The sequence below is a fragment of the Mixophyes fleayi genome, chromosome 12, assembly GCF_038048845.1.
Source record: "Mixophyes fleayi isolate aMixFle1 chromosome 12, aMixFle1.hap1, whole genome shotgun sequence".
NCBI classification, from domain to species: Eukaryota; Metazoa; Chordata; class Amphibia; order Anura; family Limnodynastidae; genus Mixophyes; species Mixophyes fleayi.
In genome coordinates, this window is record NC_134413.1 from 24,172,676 (window position 1) to 24,186,911 (window position 14,236).

The 14,236-nt window shown below is 38.5% G+C and overlaps 1 protein-coding gene across 1 annotated transcript in view; it reads right to left on the bottom strand.

Annotated features, from left to right (window-relative positions):
* RALGAPA1 (Ral GTPase activating protein catalytic subunit alpha 1) overlaps positions 1–14,236 on the bottom strand; it is a 121,114-nt gene that overhangs the window by 3,590 nt on the left and 103,288 nt on the right. The window contains exon 39 of the mRNA XM_075192955.1: positions 9,612–9,736. Coding sequence (XP_075049056.1) covers positions 9,612–9,736 — 125 coding nt within the window. The remainder of the gene's footprint in view (positions 1–9,611; positions 9,737–14,236) is intronic.

Below are 14,236 nucleotides of genomic sequence, written 5' to 3' on the forward strand. Positions count from 1 at the left end.
GCCTGAGTAATTTGATTGCTATTACCAAGCCTGAAACGCTATTATTATTGGGACCTATCATCCACACGTCATTTGTGTGTCTGGATCCGGATTTGGTGCGCACCGAAGGAATTGCTGTATGTTTTTTATCCTGACCCGCTTTCCGGTAAGGTGGTTAATCTTTGCCATTGCTGACAGACACTCATCATCAGCCGATTTGGATCCCCAGAGGTATGTGGTCTTTTGATTATATAGAGCCACTGAAGCGAAAAGAAGCTGCACCTCTGTTGGACGCTTAACATACATAGTATGGTTCGATATACGGAATTGTTATTGAATTTCAGTCGCGGTTGCGACAGATCTTATTTTACTGATGATTTATAATATTCAAATTCTCTCCATCTGTCTATTTACCGGATATTATTCATATTAGATCCACAATAACGGAACTGTTTTTATTCTTGGAGACATGTGGTATTTGATTGCCAATAGCCGCTGAAGCACTAATAAGCGGTGCCTCTATTTTGATGTTTCACACACAAAGTGTGGTTCTCTATATATAGGATCATATTTGTTTTCTAACAGTGACTGTGACAAGAGATTCCACTTTCTGGATAATTAACGGCATTTTCATTATTCCCTTGCACTGTTTGATGACTGGATAACATCTATATTTGATCCTTATAAGGACAGTTTTCTGAAGATCTAAACTCCATTAACAAACATCATTTGCATGTACATGTAATAGTTCAATTTCAACTGTATTTATATATTTGAAGAGCAAAAAGGGAAAAACAATTTCTCTGCCTTCCTTATATCCTGTAGGATCCAATTAAATCTGGATATCCCAATTATATTTACCAGCTGGTGATAAATAGGTACATTGGGTTGCATCACAATATATGCATGTATATACATGATTATGAGGTCATGTGATCTGTTTTTTATTGAGATCTATTTTTATCTTTACATTTTTATTTTTATTTTATTTGTTTCTTTGAAAAGCTAGTGTATACATAGTATACGTTCCACCGTAACTTTGTGGTTGTTAGTATGTGATACATGTATTTTACACAGCTGTTTGACATTTTTTATTAAAAACCTATTAGGTACTTCTGCGCAACTCTCCTTTTTCCCTTTTGTATGTTAATTCTCCTGTCAGATTAACTGAATGTAAACAGTATGATAATTGGACACTATTAGCCAATAGAAAACACAATAAACTATATTGGCTAAGAACAGTTACACTCATATTCAATATGGATGGCAAAATTAGACAAAACCGTGTTCATCATCATCATCATTTATTTATATAGCGCCACTGATTCCGCAGCACTTGTTCCGCAGCGCGTGTTCCTAAGTGAACAGAGACCTCCTGCATCCATTTCTAGACCTACACAAAATATCCTTGCTGCAAACAGCACCATCAAGGAGGGAATGTGTGCCAAAAAAAATGGAGACCACTGGTCCTAATTATACTCTGAATTTCCTATCTGAACCATGTGTGTTGTTTTCTGGTGATAGGCTAGAATCAACTGGAGACATTTCTCAATAATAAAAAAATACATATGGCTTAAGATATTTTCTTTCACTTTATCTTATTATCCAAAATGAAATGTAACTATGCTTTTTAAAAAAATATTTTGTAATGATTTATTTTTAAGAGTCAAACATTTCAATAAAAGTAAAGGGGAATTTACAATCAACTATAAAGAACAATTATACTTCTTAATTATCCTAAAATGACTTTTTAGCAAGAACCACACTAGAGGATGGATCATATTAAGCATTCATATTTTCCCCTCTAACTCAATAAAATGTTATCTTGCAAAACAGCACCCATAAAAATAGTGCATAACACATTTACTTATACATATCCCTCTCCATATATTGGAACATGGTTGTCAATGGCAGCTTCCGGTTCTAGCAGAGTGCCCAGGAACCATTTGATTCTGGCACCATGTTACTTCAACAAAGCATTTAATAGCAATTTTGTGCTCCTAAATGGAGAAGTGGAATTTGTCAGTGTTCCCCAATACAACATGACCAAACAAAGGTGAATGGGTATATCTCACCTTCACAACTCTTTCCCCCTTTACTCACACCGTAAATTCTTATATACTTTTAGGGTCTCTTAATCAATGAGTAGAAATAGGAAGACATTTAGGTCATATTCCTTGGGAAAAATATTCAAATAAGCATCTGACATAAAAAGGGACTGCTAGAAAATGCAATCGAGAGTCATGCTCTAAAAACCTGCTCACCTCTTTTTCCTTCCTCTCTTGAATATCCTATAAGTCATCTCCTCTCCTCCCAGCTCTCTTAAATTTAACATGTTCAAAACGGAGCTCTCGATTCACCTCTCCCTCCAAGATCCTCCTCTCCTCTGACTATCCGTTGACAACACTACCCTCTCTTCTGTCAACTCCTCCATGTCAGTCCCCATATTCAGTCCCTCTCTCAATTCACACTTCCACCTTTGCAACATCTCCAGGATCAGAGCCTCTCTCACCTTAGACCCAACCAAAACTCTCTTACACTCTAGTGTTACCTCTTGTCTCGGCTATTACTGCAACCTCCTGCTCTCCACCATCCCTCACCCACCTGTCCCCACTTCCATCTGTCCTCAACCCCGCCGCTGAACTTATTCTCATTTCACCGATCTGTGTCTGACTCCCCTCTCAGCCATTCACTACAATAGCTGTCTTTTACCCTTAAGAATGCAGTTCAAACTACTTTATGGTGGCTTATAAACAAACGATGATAATAATTATAATTGAGCTTTTGCCAACAGATCTGTTTCTGCCGGCTTTATCTTCTCATCAGTTCAGGGCAGGTTGTTCTGGTCAGCAGTCCCTTCTCATTTTGTAGAGTTCCTGTGACCAATAACTATATAAGGATAAAGTACAACTATGTTATCTCTCTATACTCCGGAGAACTAGGGATGTTACATTTCTGGGTTCGCACTAATGGTATATTTTCCATACTTATAATCTAAGCAGTGGGAAGGGGGTCTCTGGGTAAAGGAGAGTACAACTGCTATTTACCACCACGTTAACCCCAAGCATTCTATAGATCTAAGAATCAGCGACACCAATGATCATGTAGTATCACTGGTATTTTACTTACTCCAGAAGGTAACCCCATCAGTACACCACAATATTCATAGTGCCAGCTATACATAATACATCTAGTACAATTTATTATTACTGTCAATAAATCTTTCATTTATAGAAACTATTTCATCTAGCATATCGGGAATACTGACACCTCGAATAACACTAATAATACCAGTAGAGTGAATTAGAACTTGAAGCATAAGATGAAGTAAAGCTTGACAAGAGGACAGAGCAGCTATTTTGGTTTGTGTGGATGCCTGGGTGGCAGCAGAGAAGCTGTTGAGATGTGGCTCATGTCTTAACAGTGTAATTCAGAGAACAGGATGTGCACTGCTAATGCTCACAACCTTATCAGCAGGGATACTTTAAAAGGCACCAAAATTACAATATTACTAATCATCAATGATCATTTCTGAGCAGCTATGTTGCAGGGTACAATACTAACCATTATTTATGTTATGCCAACAGATTATGCAGCGCTTTACAGAGACTGTTTAATAATTCACATCAGCCCGTGTTCCAGGGAATCTTAACAGCCTAAATTGACTACCACACACTAACAGTATATTTTGGGACATACAATATACAAAAACGCTGCATGGCCAAAAGTATGTGGACACCCATTCTAATAAGTGGTTGGTCCTTTTTGGCCATGTAATCTCCATAGTAAAACATTAGCAGTAGAATGGGTCTTACTGAAGAGCTCACTGACTTTCAGCATGGCACTGTTGTAGTATGTTATCTTCCCTGCCAGAGCGCTGCCCTGGTCTACTGTAAGTGCTGCTATTGAGAGGTGGAAACATCTAGGAGCAACAGCAGCTCAGCCGCAAACTGGTAGGCCCCTCAAGCTCACAGAATGGAACCACCGAGTGCTGAATCGCGTAGCACATACAAATCGTCTGTTGTCACACATACTACAGAGATCCAAACTGCCTCTAGCAACAACATCAGCACAAGAACTGTTCATCGGGAGCTCCATGGATTGTGTTTCTATGGCCAAACAGCAGTACACAAGCTGAGGATAACCATGCGCAATGCAAAAATGTCAACTGGAGTGGTGTAAATCACACTGCTGTTGGACTCTCAATGATTAATCACGCGTCACCATCTGGACAGATGAATCTTGGTTTGGCAGATACCACTAGAATGCTTCCAACCTGAAAGCATACTGCCAACGTTTGATGGATGAGAAATAATGGTCTGCGGCTGTCAAAGGCAATCTTAATGCTACAGCATTCAGTGACATTCTAATGAATTGTGTGTTTACAAATTTGTGGCAACATTTTGGTAAAGGCCCTCTTCTGTTTCAGCATGTGCACAAAGTGAGGTCCCTCAAAATGATTTCCGTAGTGTGATGTGAAAGAACCTGACTGGCTTGCGCAGAGCTTTGACTGTGAGGCCATGCAATGCGGTTGTTGGACTTATTGTGACTAACTTACAGCAACACTCACAATGCCTATTATAAACTTTTACCTTCTCGCTGCTTTTTCGCATATTTTATTACCATTTGTTGCTCTTGTATGTTTGGTTAACATATGCCTATTATATTGCCTTCCATATTTATGTTAATAGTGATGTTGTCAATATAATTTAGGCATATCGTATCATGTTTAGCCAACAATGTCATTGCTCCACCAGTAACCGGAATTAGACTCATAGGTACCTTGTCCACAAGGAATATACACTCCCTGATCACCATCGGTGGAAGAAGGGAATAGGCCTTATCAACTGTTCACCTATGATAGCCTGAGTACCGCCCCACATTGCCCTTCTTTAACCCCCCCCCCCCCCAACACTGTGAAATTATTGAGGGGAATATAACCTGTAATTGGGGTTTGGAGTGGTGGCAACTAGGAACAGCGCTGCAGTCTCAGGTATAGACAGTGACCGTGATTCCATAGGACTCCATGGCTTTGTGACTTTGCATATCTGCCATAAGCAGAAAGGGATTGTGCTGGCCCTACCTTCCAGTAGAGAGGTAACTATTAAGCCAATCGTCCGTGATCCTTGAAAGAGTCATCAGAAGAATCTGTGACTGCGTGCGTAACTCTGTGCGAACTGTAGCATCCACCTGGCGGACTGAATACCCGCATAACCTGTGCTGTCTTTACCCAATAATGCTGCATTTTGGTTGCAACATTTGCCTAGGTGATTTCAGAGAACCCACTACAATCCTCACAGCCATCAAACAAACTGCGTCGGCGAGCCAGGCCTCATCACTAATCATCAATGCCCATCCTCACTAATGTTCTTGTGGCTCAATGGATGCAAATCCCTGCAGTCATGTTCAAAAATCCCTGCAGTCATGTTCAAAAATAACAAAGATATGATTATTTTAACTGTTCAATAAATACATTTTACAGCTTGTGTTTTTTTGAACGCTATTAAACACAGAAGCACTAAAGAGAATCTTTGCTATTTACAAAGGGTATTTGCTTGTTTTGATTTATTTTATTACAAATTGCATAAAAGCAGCATGCAAGCCTTACCACATTTCACAACTGAAACACAGACCCCCTAATACCACCTTGGTTTTTAAACAGTCCTGAATAAAATAAACTTGGTACCTCTCTGGCTAGTTATATTGCTCATGCTTAGAAGCAAACTCTTGCATCCATAGATCAGAGAAGATTGTGTTACCATTCTAACCAGAACTTGTACCAGTAGCCATTTCCTAAATTCATGCACAGTGCAAGGACATGAGAGTTAGTGACAGGTGTCCATTCAAAGAATCTTACGTACTACCCATGCAGTGATTAAGTGGCAATGATTGGACAGACAGCATGCAGGAAAAGACAGGAGAATGAGAATCGGGTCTTACCTCTCAAACTCAACAAAGGTTTAGTGATCTAAAGAGAGGAAATAATATATAAAAATAGCAATCAAATTGCGAGCAGGCTTCAATGGATTAGGTAAGAAACTACCAAATAAGACAAACATAAATCAAACAGAAAAATAAGCAATTATATTTCAGACACCCACATATAATACACAAAATTCTTCTTTCATGGTACCATCATGTAAATTATTGGATTCCACTACCATAGGCAGAAAAAAGCATTACAAAGTCACACTAGTAATAATTCCGTCTTCATGTAGATCTGGCAAACAAGGATTAATTGTACTAATTTTGCCTCTAATAGAAACAAGGTCAAATTATAGGTGATTTAAAACATTTGTAACAATGTTATAAATTAAGCTTTTGTCCCCTTCATTAATGATTGTTGGCAGTTATTAAAAAAAAAATTGCTCTGAGGTCTTGAAACATACTTTTAAATCTTCGTTTGTGTCACAAATGTCGATTCAAATGATCAACACAATCCGTCTTTATTAAATCATTCATAAGGCTGAAGACAGAGGGACAGATAACGACCTCCTAAAAGGAGCAGCAAAGACTCTTAAACAAGCACACAATAAACATGTTTAAACCAGGCAGAATAAACAGAATTTAAAAAAGAAATCGAGCCATTGTCAAAATTGAATTCATTTATCTAAAAAATGTACATAGTTTTGATACAAATATAGTACTCATAACTATGCATGCTACTACCTGTGGAGCTTTCAGATACCTGATATAAAGCTTTGAGACACAACAGTGACATCTGCTAGTTACATATATATATATATATAAAAAGAAAGAAATGAAGAATAATCAAAATACTAGGGAGGATGAGCACAGTAACTTAATATAATTATAACTATCACTGGCTACTATGGAGCTCGACGATACTAGTCCATTAGTTCCAGAGGCTGTTGCTCTGCTCATACAAGTAGACTGGCAGAAATTTGGGCTTTCAGTTCCGGAAATACACGCCCAAATTCTGCTTCAAATTCAGGAGAGTGAAGGCATCTGGAGAAAATGAACAGATATTGCTGCCGCCCCAATTCTTCTATGGAGCCCAGTGAAAGTGCGCTACAATCAGGGGCAGGTGGGCATCTGCCCCCCCAGGGCCAGTTCCATAGTGGGCTATATTGGGCTGAGTCTCCTGCATTTTTTTCCCCTTTACAATACACTGGAAGTCGAGTCTTGCCCCGGGCTAAACTTTGACAGCCCTCCCCTTGTTACAACCCAGAACGAAAGCTTTTCCTCTTTTACATAAATGTTGTAATATCTGACGTTCATTGTGTCATGCAAATGAGGCTGCAGAACTTGTGATCTTTCTGGCCCCTAGAATAAAATAGTTAAATGTTCCAGCCCCTCATTTTTAATCTACATGCACTAATAATGAACCCGGAATGTGGCCTTATAATGGAAATATTTTTACCATGCAGAATTTTTTTTAATTACATTTTATGTACTCTTGGACTGCATGTCCATAAAGCAAGTGGTGCTCTCATGTAGCAATTTACCAGATATTCTACTTTTGAAATGCTGTTGTTTGGGCAAATGTAACAAGTCTTACGGGACCAGTCTATTAAACCGGGGCCACTGCTGTGGAAAATCACTCCAGTCCCTACAGTAGGGGGAGGCCAGTAAGAGATTCTGTGTGTAGGAGGGTGGGTGCTGGTTTTGCAGCCCCCCCGACTCCACTGAAGCAGTAACCTTGTGGCCTCCCTGTTAGAGTACAATCTACCTGCATGGGCTGATTTGCAGCATGCCAGATATATAGAAAACAAAGGATTAACTGTCATGCGCCCATACTCCAAGGGTACATTACAACATCTGATTTCTCCTGAAAGCAGCCCCGTGTCACATGCTATCTTAGAGGAGTCAATCCCTAAAAAATTACCTGTACCTTGCTAAAAAGGCACCAAGGCGCTTCCCTGCTACCAGGCTGTGGAGGCTGGGGTAATTAACAAGACTGCCACCCAGTGGTTGGACATACTGGACATTGAATAAAGTGGTGAATGGGGGTTTGGGATGTATTTTATTAAATTAAAGTTTATTTTAAAATTAATTATAATCCTTTGGTATAACGTTGTTAGGGACCACTGACCATCATAGTCGGACCATTAAGGTGGCAAATACGCCACTCCAAGGCTCCCAAACGTGGTAATACTTGGGACCAATTGGTAGCCTCTGGGGGGGGGGGGGGGGAATACTGTTTTTGTAGCTTCCCAGCCCATTGATACTGACCAGCCCAGGACTGGTTATCACTACAGCAAGGGGATCTCATGCCATACCTTTAGTGCTGGTTAAGGATTTGGAGAGGGGGCTACACCACCCATTTTTAAAATAATTTTTATTATTACACAGGACACTAACAGTCCTCAACAAACCTCCACTGGATCATTGTCATTTCAAGGTGCGAACACATCGGAGGGAACGGTCACAGACCCAAATAGGGTTCTCTCAAACTGTGGGTGTTCTGACAAGGGGGTGTAGGTGGCATAAAATCTACTTCTAATTGAATATGCCCGTTAGATCAACATATATTTTATGGAATGTCAGTATGTATAAGTGTGTGTATTATATGTAAGATCCATTAGTTTTGAACTGTACTGTATGCACTACTTTAATAATCTAATTATATATATATATATATATATATATATATATATATATATATATATATATATATATATATACACACACACACACACACACACATATACACTGGTCAAAGTGGGCTGGTATACTGTGGTATGCAATACCACCACTTCTCTTACTGCCTCAAATTCCATTCACATACATTTTCCATACCACCACTTCTTAAATTCCTCTTCCACCAGTGTGCGAGTATACTTGTATAATAAATATACATATATACATTCATAGTTACACACACACATATATACACACAGCTCTGTACAGATACATAATGTACTTAGGACCCACTTGGCCTTACAATTTAATTTGAGGAACATTTCCTGAGCAGACAGCAACTTATAAGAACAAACGGACAAAGGATTCTGAAATACGCAAGTAAGAATGGGCTGTATATTCTGTATCCTGTGGTTATTTAATAAAGAGGTTACAGCAACAACATCATCTGGTGCCGCGAACAGCGTCCAAAACAGTTTGTCCAGGACCACCTGTGATGTAATTTTTTGTATTATCTTTTTACCAAAAGGAAGAATGCAAGGCAATAACAATATTTTCACACAAAGAGGAGAAAACATAATTGAACTTTTTTCTTTTTTTTTTGGCTGCCAGATGGTACATGTTGTGAACTTCCAGAAAATAGATCAACGCAGCGACTCAGTCTGTTGAATAAGATTTACCTGTTTCAAGACATAGCAATGTAAAAAGGTTCTTGTGTAATTCTGAATGCTTATAATTCTGGGAGATGTTCCCATTTTTCTGTTCCAAATTGTGGAATTCTGGTATTCTTCAAGTATAACTTGAGAAATATAGTTAGCAAGTGTTTGAAAACGTCATTTCTCAGGCACTTAAACAATTATACTGAAGCATATGTATTGCTGACAACCCCACCAAATGCAATAATGGTGAATTATAGAGGATAAAAGCAAAAACATTGGTTAAATGAGGTAAGCTAGGAACGTATGTGAACTTAAATCTGATTGAGAGAATAAAAGTCATCCATAATGGTTTCAGGAGAACATACTCACATGCATTCAGAAGGTGGTGATTATGTGGAGCTGGACAGAAGACTTGCGCAGCATAGTCCTCGAAGGTGGTGGGCTCCAAATGTTGCTGGATGATTGAATCCAAGTACCGCATCCTCTCTTCAAAGCTTCATTGCATTTGGGTTAAGAGCAAAATGTTCAGACAGCAGAGAATATAAACTCTATATTACTAGCTGCTAAGATGGAGATAATATGTAAAGCTGGTATTACAGAAATCAGAAGGCACATTTTAGTTGAGTAAGCTTCCTTTTTGCATATATGCAGAACTTAAATTATTTTGTTGTTGCACTCCAACCATTTCCCCAAACAAACATGGGCCTGTATTTACATATTGACCTGGGGAAACTAATGCAAGCAACATATTTTGCTATGTGCAATTTGGTTAGCAATCTATAAACCACCTTTAGATTTGAAAGATCACTGAACATTTGAGTGCTACAACTTCAATGGTCAAGGACATCAGTCTAGCTCCCCATAGATGACTGCCCACATGACGATCAAACATATTATAGAGCAGTTCTATGTATAAACTGCTGTTGGCCACACTTTTGCTGATATGGTAGGCTAATCAGGTTGTACTTAAACCGACCAAGATGGCCAACTTGCGTGAGTCAAACATGATTTTATTTTCTCTGAAAATCTGTCTCACAGATCATCGCAACTGATGAATACAGGGTCAACTGCTGGGCTAAATTAATGGATACATCCAATGCATTCAATAGGCTTAAACATTGAAGGCCTTATTCATTAAAGAACGCAAGTCCATTTCGGTGGCATATTTTGCATTTTCCCATTCTGCGCATGCGAGAAACCGAAACATACGACAAAGAACGCAATTGATGTTCGCACGTAAATGATACTTCTGACTGACTACGATTTGACAGAACGGGAAAGAAGGGCGTATATATGTCATCAATGTAAAGGAAGGGCGTGCCAAGGTCAAGCGCAAGCAGTAGCGGCTGATTCAACCTTTGGGAATTTCTAAGGTATGTGCTTTTCAGTCTTATCAGTACAGGTCAAGTGTAGGTGACGAGTGATGACGGTTGGGTATACATGCTAGAACATGTGTCTGCAATCAAGTGTAACTGTAAAGGTGCATTTTATATACAGTAGACATTAATAACATCCTGATAGATGTATTTCATTGAGAAAAAATTGCAATAATAAAAAAAAAAAATCTTTTACTGTGTTTTTACATTAATAACTTATTAATCGGTGGCAATAACTGAGTACTTTTTTTTCCCCTCTGTGCGTTCTGCTGGGACTTTATATTCCACACATGTATGATTCATATCTCATGCAGTGTGTTGTGTCTGTCTCAATACGGCAAGTGCCATATATGCAGAGGGTACCTGCACCCATATTCAACAACAGACGTTTCTTTAGTTCTGCTTGTACCAAGTTAAGAGTGCTTTGCGTGCCTTAAAGAATCAGGTCCTGAATGGCTTAATCTATGCTATCATGACCCTCCCATTGGAGATGAGCATGCCAAATTACTACAACGGCATGCATACGGTCAGCATCACATATATATCACACCACAATTATATATATTATATATCACACCACAATTACTTACAAGGCACTTTTATTATGCAACGGAAGTAGCTTTTTGTACAAATTTAAAAAGGGCCTAATTTCACATATTGTACATTCCGCAGCAAAATTCAAGACTAGCACATAAAGGTATTTTAAAATATATATATTTTATGATTCATAACATAGCCTATGAGTCATTATGCATCGTCTTGTACATATATTAAGACATAGATGAATATGTTCGGGATTTGACAAAGGTTGTTATCAAGCAGCTCTGTAAATGTGAGCGGCAGGCGGCTACACACAATTATCAAGAGAAATAACTAGCCTGCTGTCTCTGTTTCTGCAGGTTCCTGATCTGAGAAATCTCTTCACCATCCTCCCACAACTTTTAAAATCTTCCCGAGGGAGGTTAGAGTTATATAACCTTTTAACGGTGTGTTATTCAAAAACACTAACCTAAAACTGAAACAAATTATTTCAATTAATAAGAATATCTGATTAAAAATCCAAATACTGTGTTAGACAGATTACACTCATGGGGGTAAATGTATCAAAGTCCGTTTTTTTCATCTCGGGGTATTTGGCGACTTTGCAGGTAAAATTTAAAGCGGCGATGGCTTGTAAAGGCAAGTTTGCCTTTACAAGCCAATTTTAGCTGCAAAGTCGCCAATTTTAGCTGCAAAGTCGCCCGAATACCTGCGAGATGAAATAAACGGACTTTGATACATTTACCCCATGATCTAATAAATCACTTTCAATGATCAATTTTGAAAACACTTTAAGAACACAGTAAAGGGAACACATGGGAACCACAGTAGCCTATGGAGGGCGACAAGAGTATGATCTCTATGCAATGAAAAACTGTTGTAACAATTTTAGAAAACATTTAGGAAAGAGTCCTTTCCACCAATAGCCCATGTTCTCAAAAGTTTGCAAGCGACTAAGTTTTTGAATGCTTACAAAATTTCCAGAATTAAAATTATTTAATTTTTTTTTTAAATAAATTCAGTAAAAGGTTCACATTTCAAAATTGTGTTCTCTGGCGTCTCTAAGGGCTCATTTCTTACTACATAAAAAAGTTGACCAAGGTGGTTATATTTATGATTATTAAAAATAAATGTAAACTATTTTGCATTGATGTAAATTGCACTGCTACACTTTTTTTTTTACACAACACTTCAATGGCAGTTCACAAGGAGGAAAAAAAAATTTGCTCTGACCCATAGCAACCAATGAGATGTTTACTTTCTTTTTCTATTTTTTTTATAAGAAAAATGACAGAATCTAATGAGTCGCTATGGGTAACTACTAGAGATGCTCACTGACCCCCGTGAACTGGTTTGGGATTTTTTAGAAAAAATCTTAAAATATGCTAAAATCACATAATTTTGCTCTTTTTTTGTACCTACATTATTATTAACCTCAATAACACTAATTTCAAGTAATTTGCAATCAATTTTGACCACCTCACAGATCACAATATTATTTTCATACACTGTCGGACAAATACTGCAGCGACCTGGCTGGATGGTAAGCGACAGAGCAATGACACAAACACACGGCAGTTCCTAGCACATCAAGGACACATTGGCGCACAGCAATGGCAGAAAAGAAAAAGGAGGGTCCGCCCTCACTCCCACCGTTATTTTGGGTCTTGGAAAGGAATCCAAAACTCGCGAGATTCGACGACTTAACAATGACGTTTTGCCTCGTTTTCAATTCCGAGTGTGCGCGACAGTACCGAGCCGGTTCGGCTCAGTACTCGGATCTGCTAAGTTCGGTTCTCGGGGAACCGAGCCTGAGCATCTCTAGTAACTACAAACCTCCCAAAATTTCTGAATGGGAAATAAGGACACGTTTACCGATCCAAGTCAAGCTAATTTTGAACTTTTGCTTGCTTTTTCTTCTTCATGCAATTATCTATGGAACAAACTAAAAATTATATTTTGCGGTAACTGTTCTTTAGTCTCCTGATTGGATGTGTGCGTCTATGCAGAGGAAATGGGCTACAGGACTCTCTCCCAGCTGCAGATTTCTGGGCAGTTAATAGAATCTTCAGTTTCACAGCAAGTCTCCCTTGCACATAAAAAAACTGCCCTTTGTGTATTACCAAAACTAATTTTCTATTTGGCTGAAAAAAAAAAAAAAAATCACAGTTCTTTTCTGTCTCCTGTGGTGCTTTTCATTATGTTTAGTTCACCGAAGTTCTAAGCTATTCCTCTACGGGAGAAGGAAAAAAAAAAAAGAAGAGGCAAGAGGTAGGGAAAAAATGAGCTTGTTAGCACATTACAAGCGTGGCATCTAGGTGGGCCCTAGAAAATCCCACTGGTGTGTTAACTGATCACTCTAGGCATGCTGGGAATGAGCCACTTTCTATTGATCACTCTTGTTCACACCAGAAGGCAGGGCCAAGCTGCATAACCACCATCCTATATTAACACAAACACCTCGCAAAAAAAAAAAAGATGATTTTACATTTATTGTGTGGTCAAAAGTTGTCAGTTTTTCTGTAGGAGTGTTATCAAATATTTCACATTTTATATTATCAAATCGTATAGTTCGCAAATATAGGTTAAAAGCTGGCTGTTAAAGGGAAAGTATCAACTGTGAAAACAGCACAATTTTAATTACGTTTGCAGAACAATTTTAATCCAAAGCACTCTTCTGTTCATCCCTGAAGATGCATCAATGGATTAAATATGCACAATTTAAAAAATAAAATAAAAAATATATAACTAGCCATTTCCCTCTCACCTTCTGCAAGACTCAGGGATCTCTTGTAGCTGTAACCGACACCTGTCCCTTACATGGCTTCCCCCTATCTAGCACGGAGTCTATTAAATAAGTGCCTCGGGCATCAGTAGTTCCTAGTTAATTGCTATTAATGATACGATACCTAAATATTGGTTCAGCCCACAAACTGGCTGCAGGCATTGTGGGTAAACTTCAGCCACAGTGTAAAGCGGTTGAATGGTGTGCAGTTATATATGGCTCCAGTTGACTAGCATCTTTCTTTTCTGTGTGCTCCAGTATAAATTTTATATAAACATTGCTATAATGGTTTA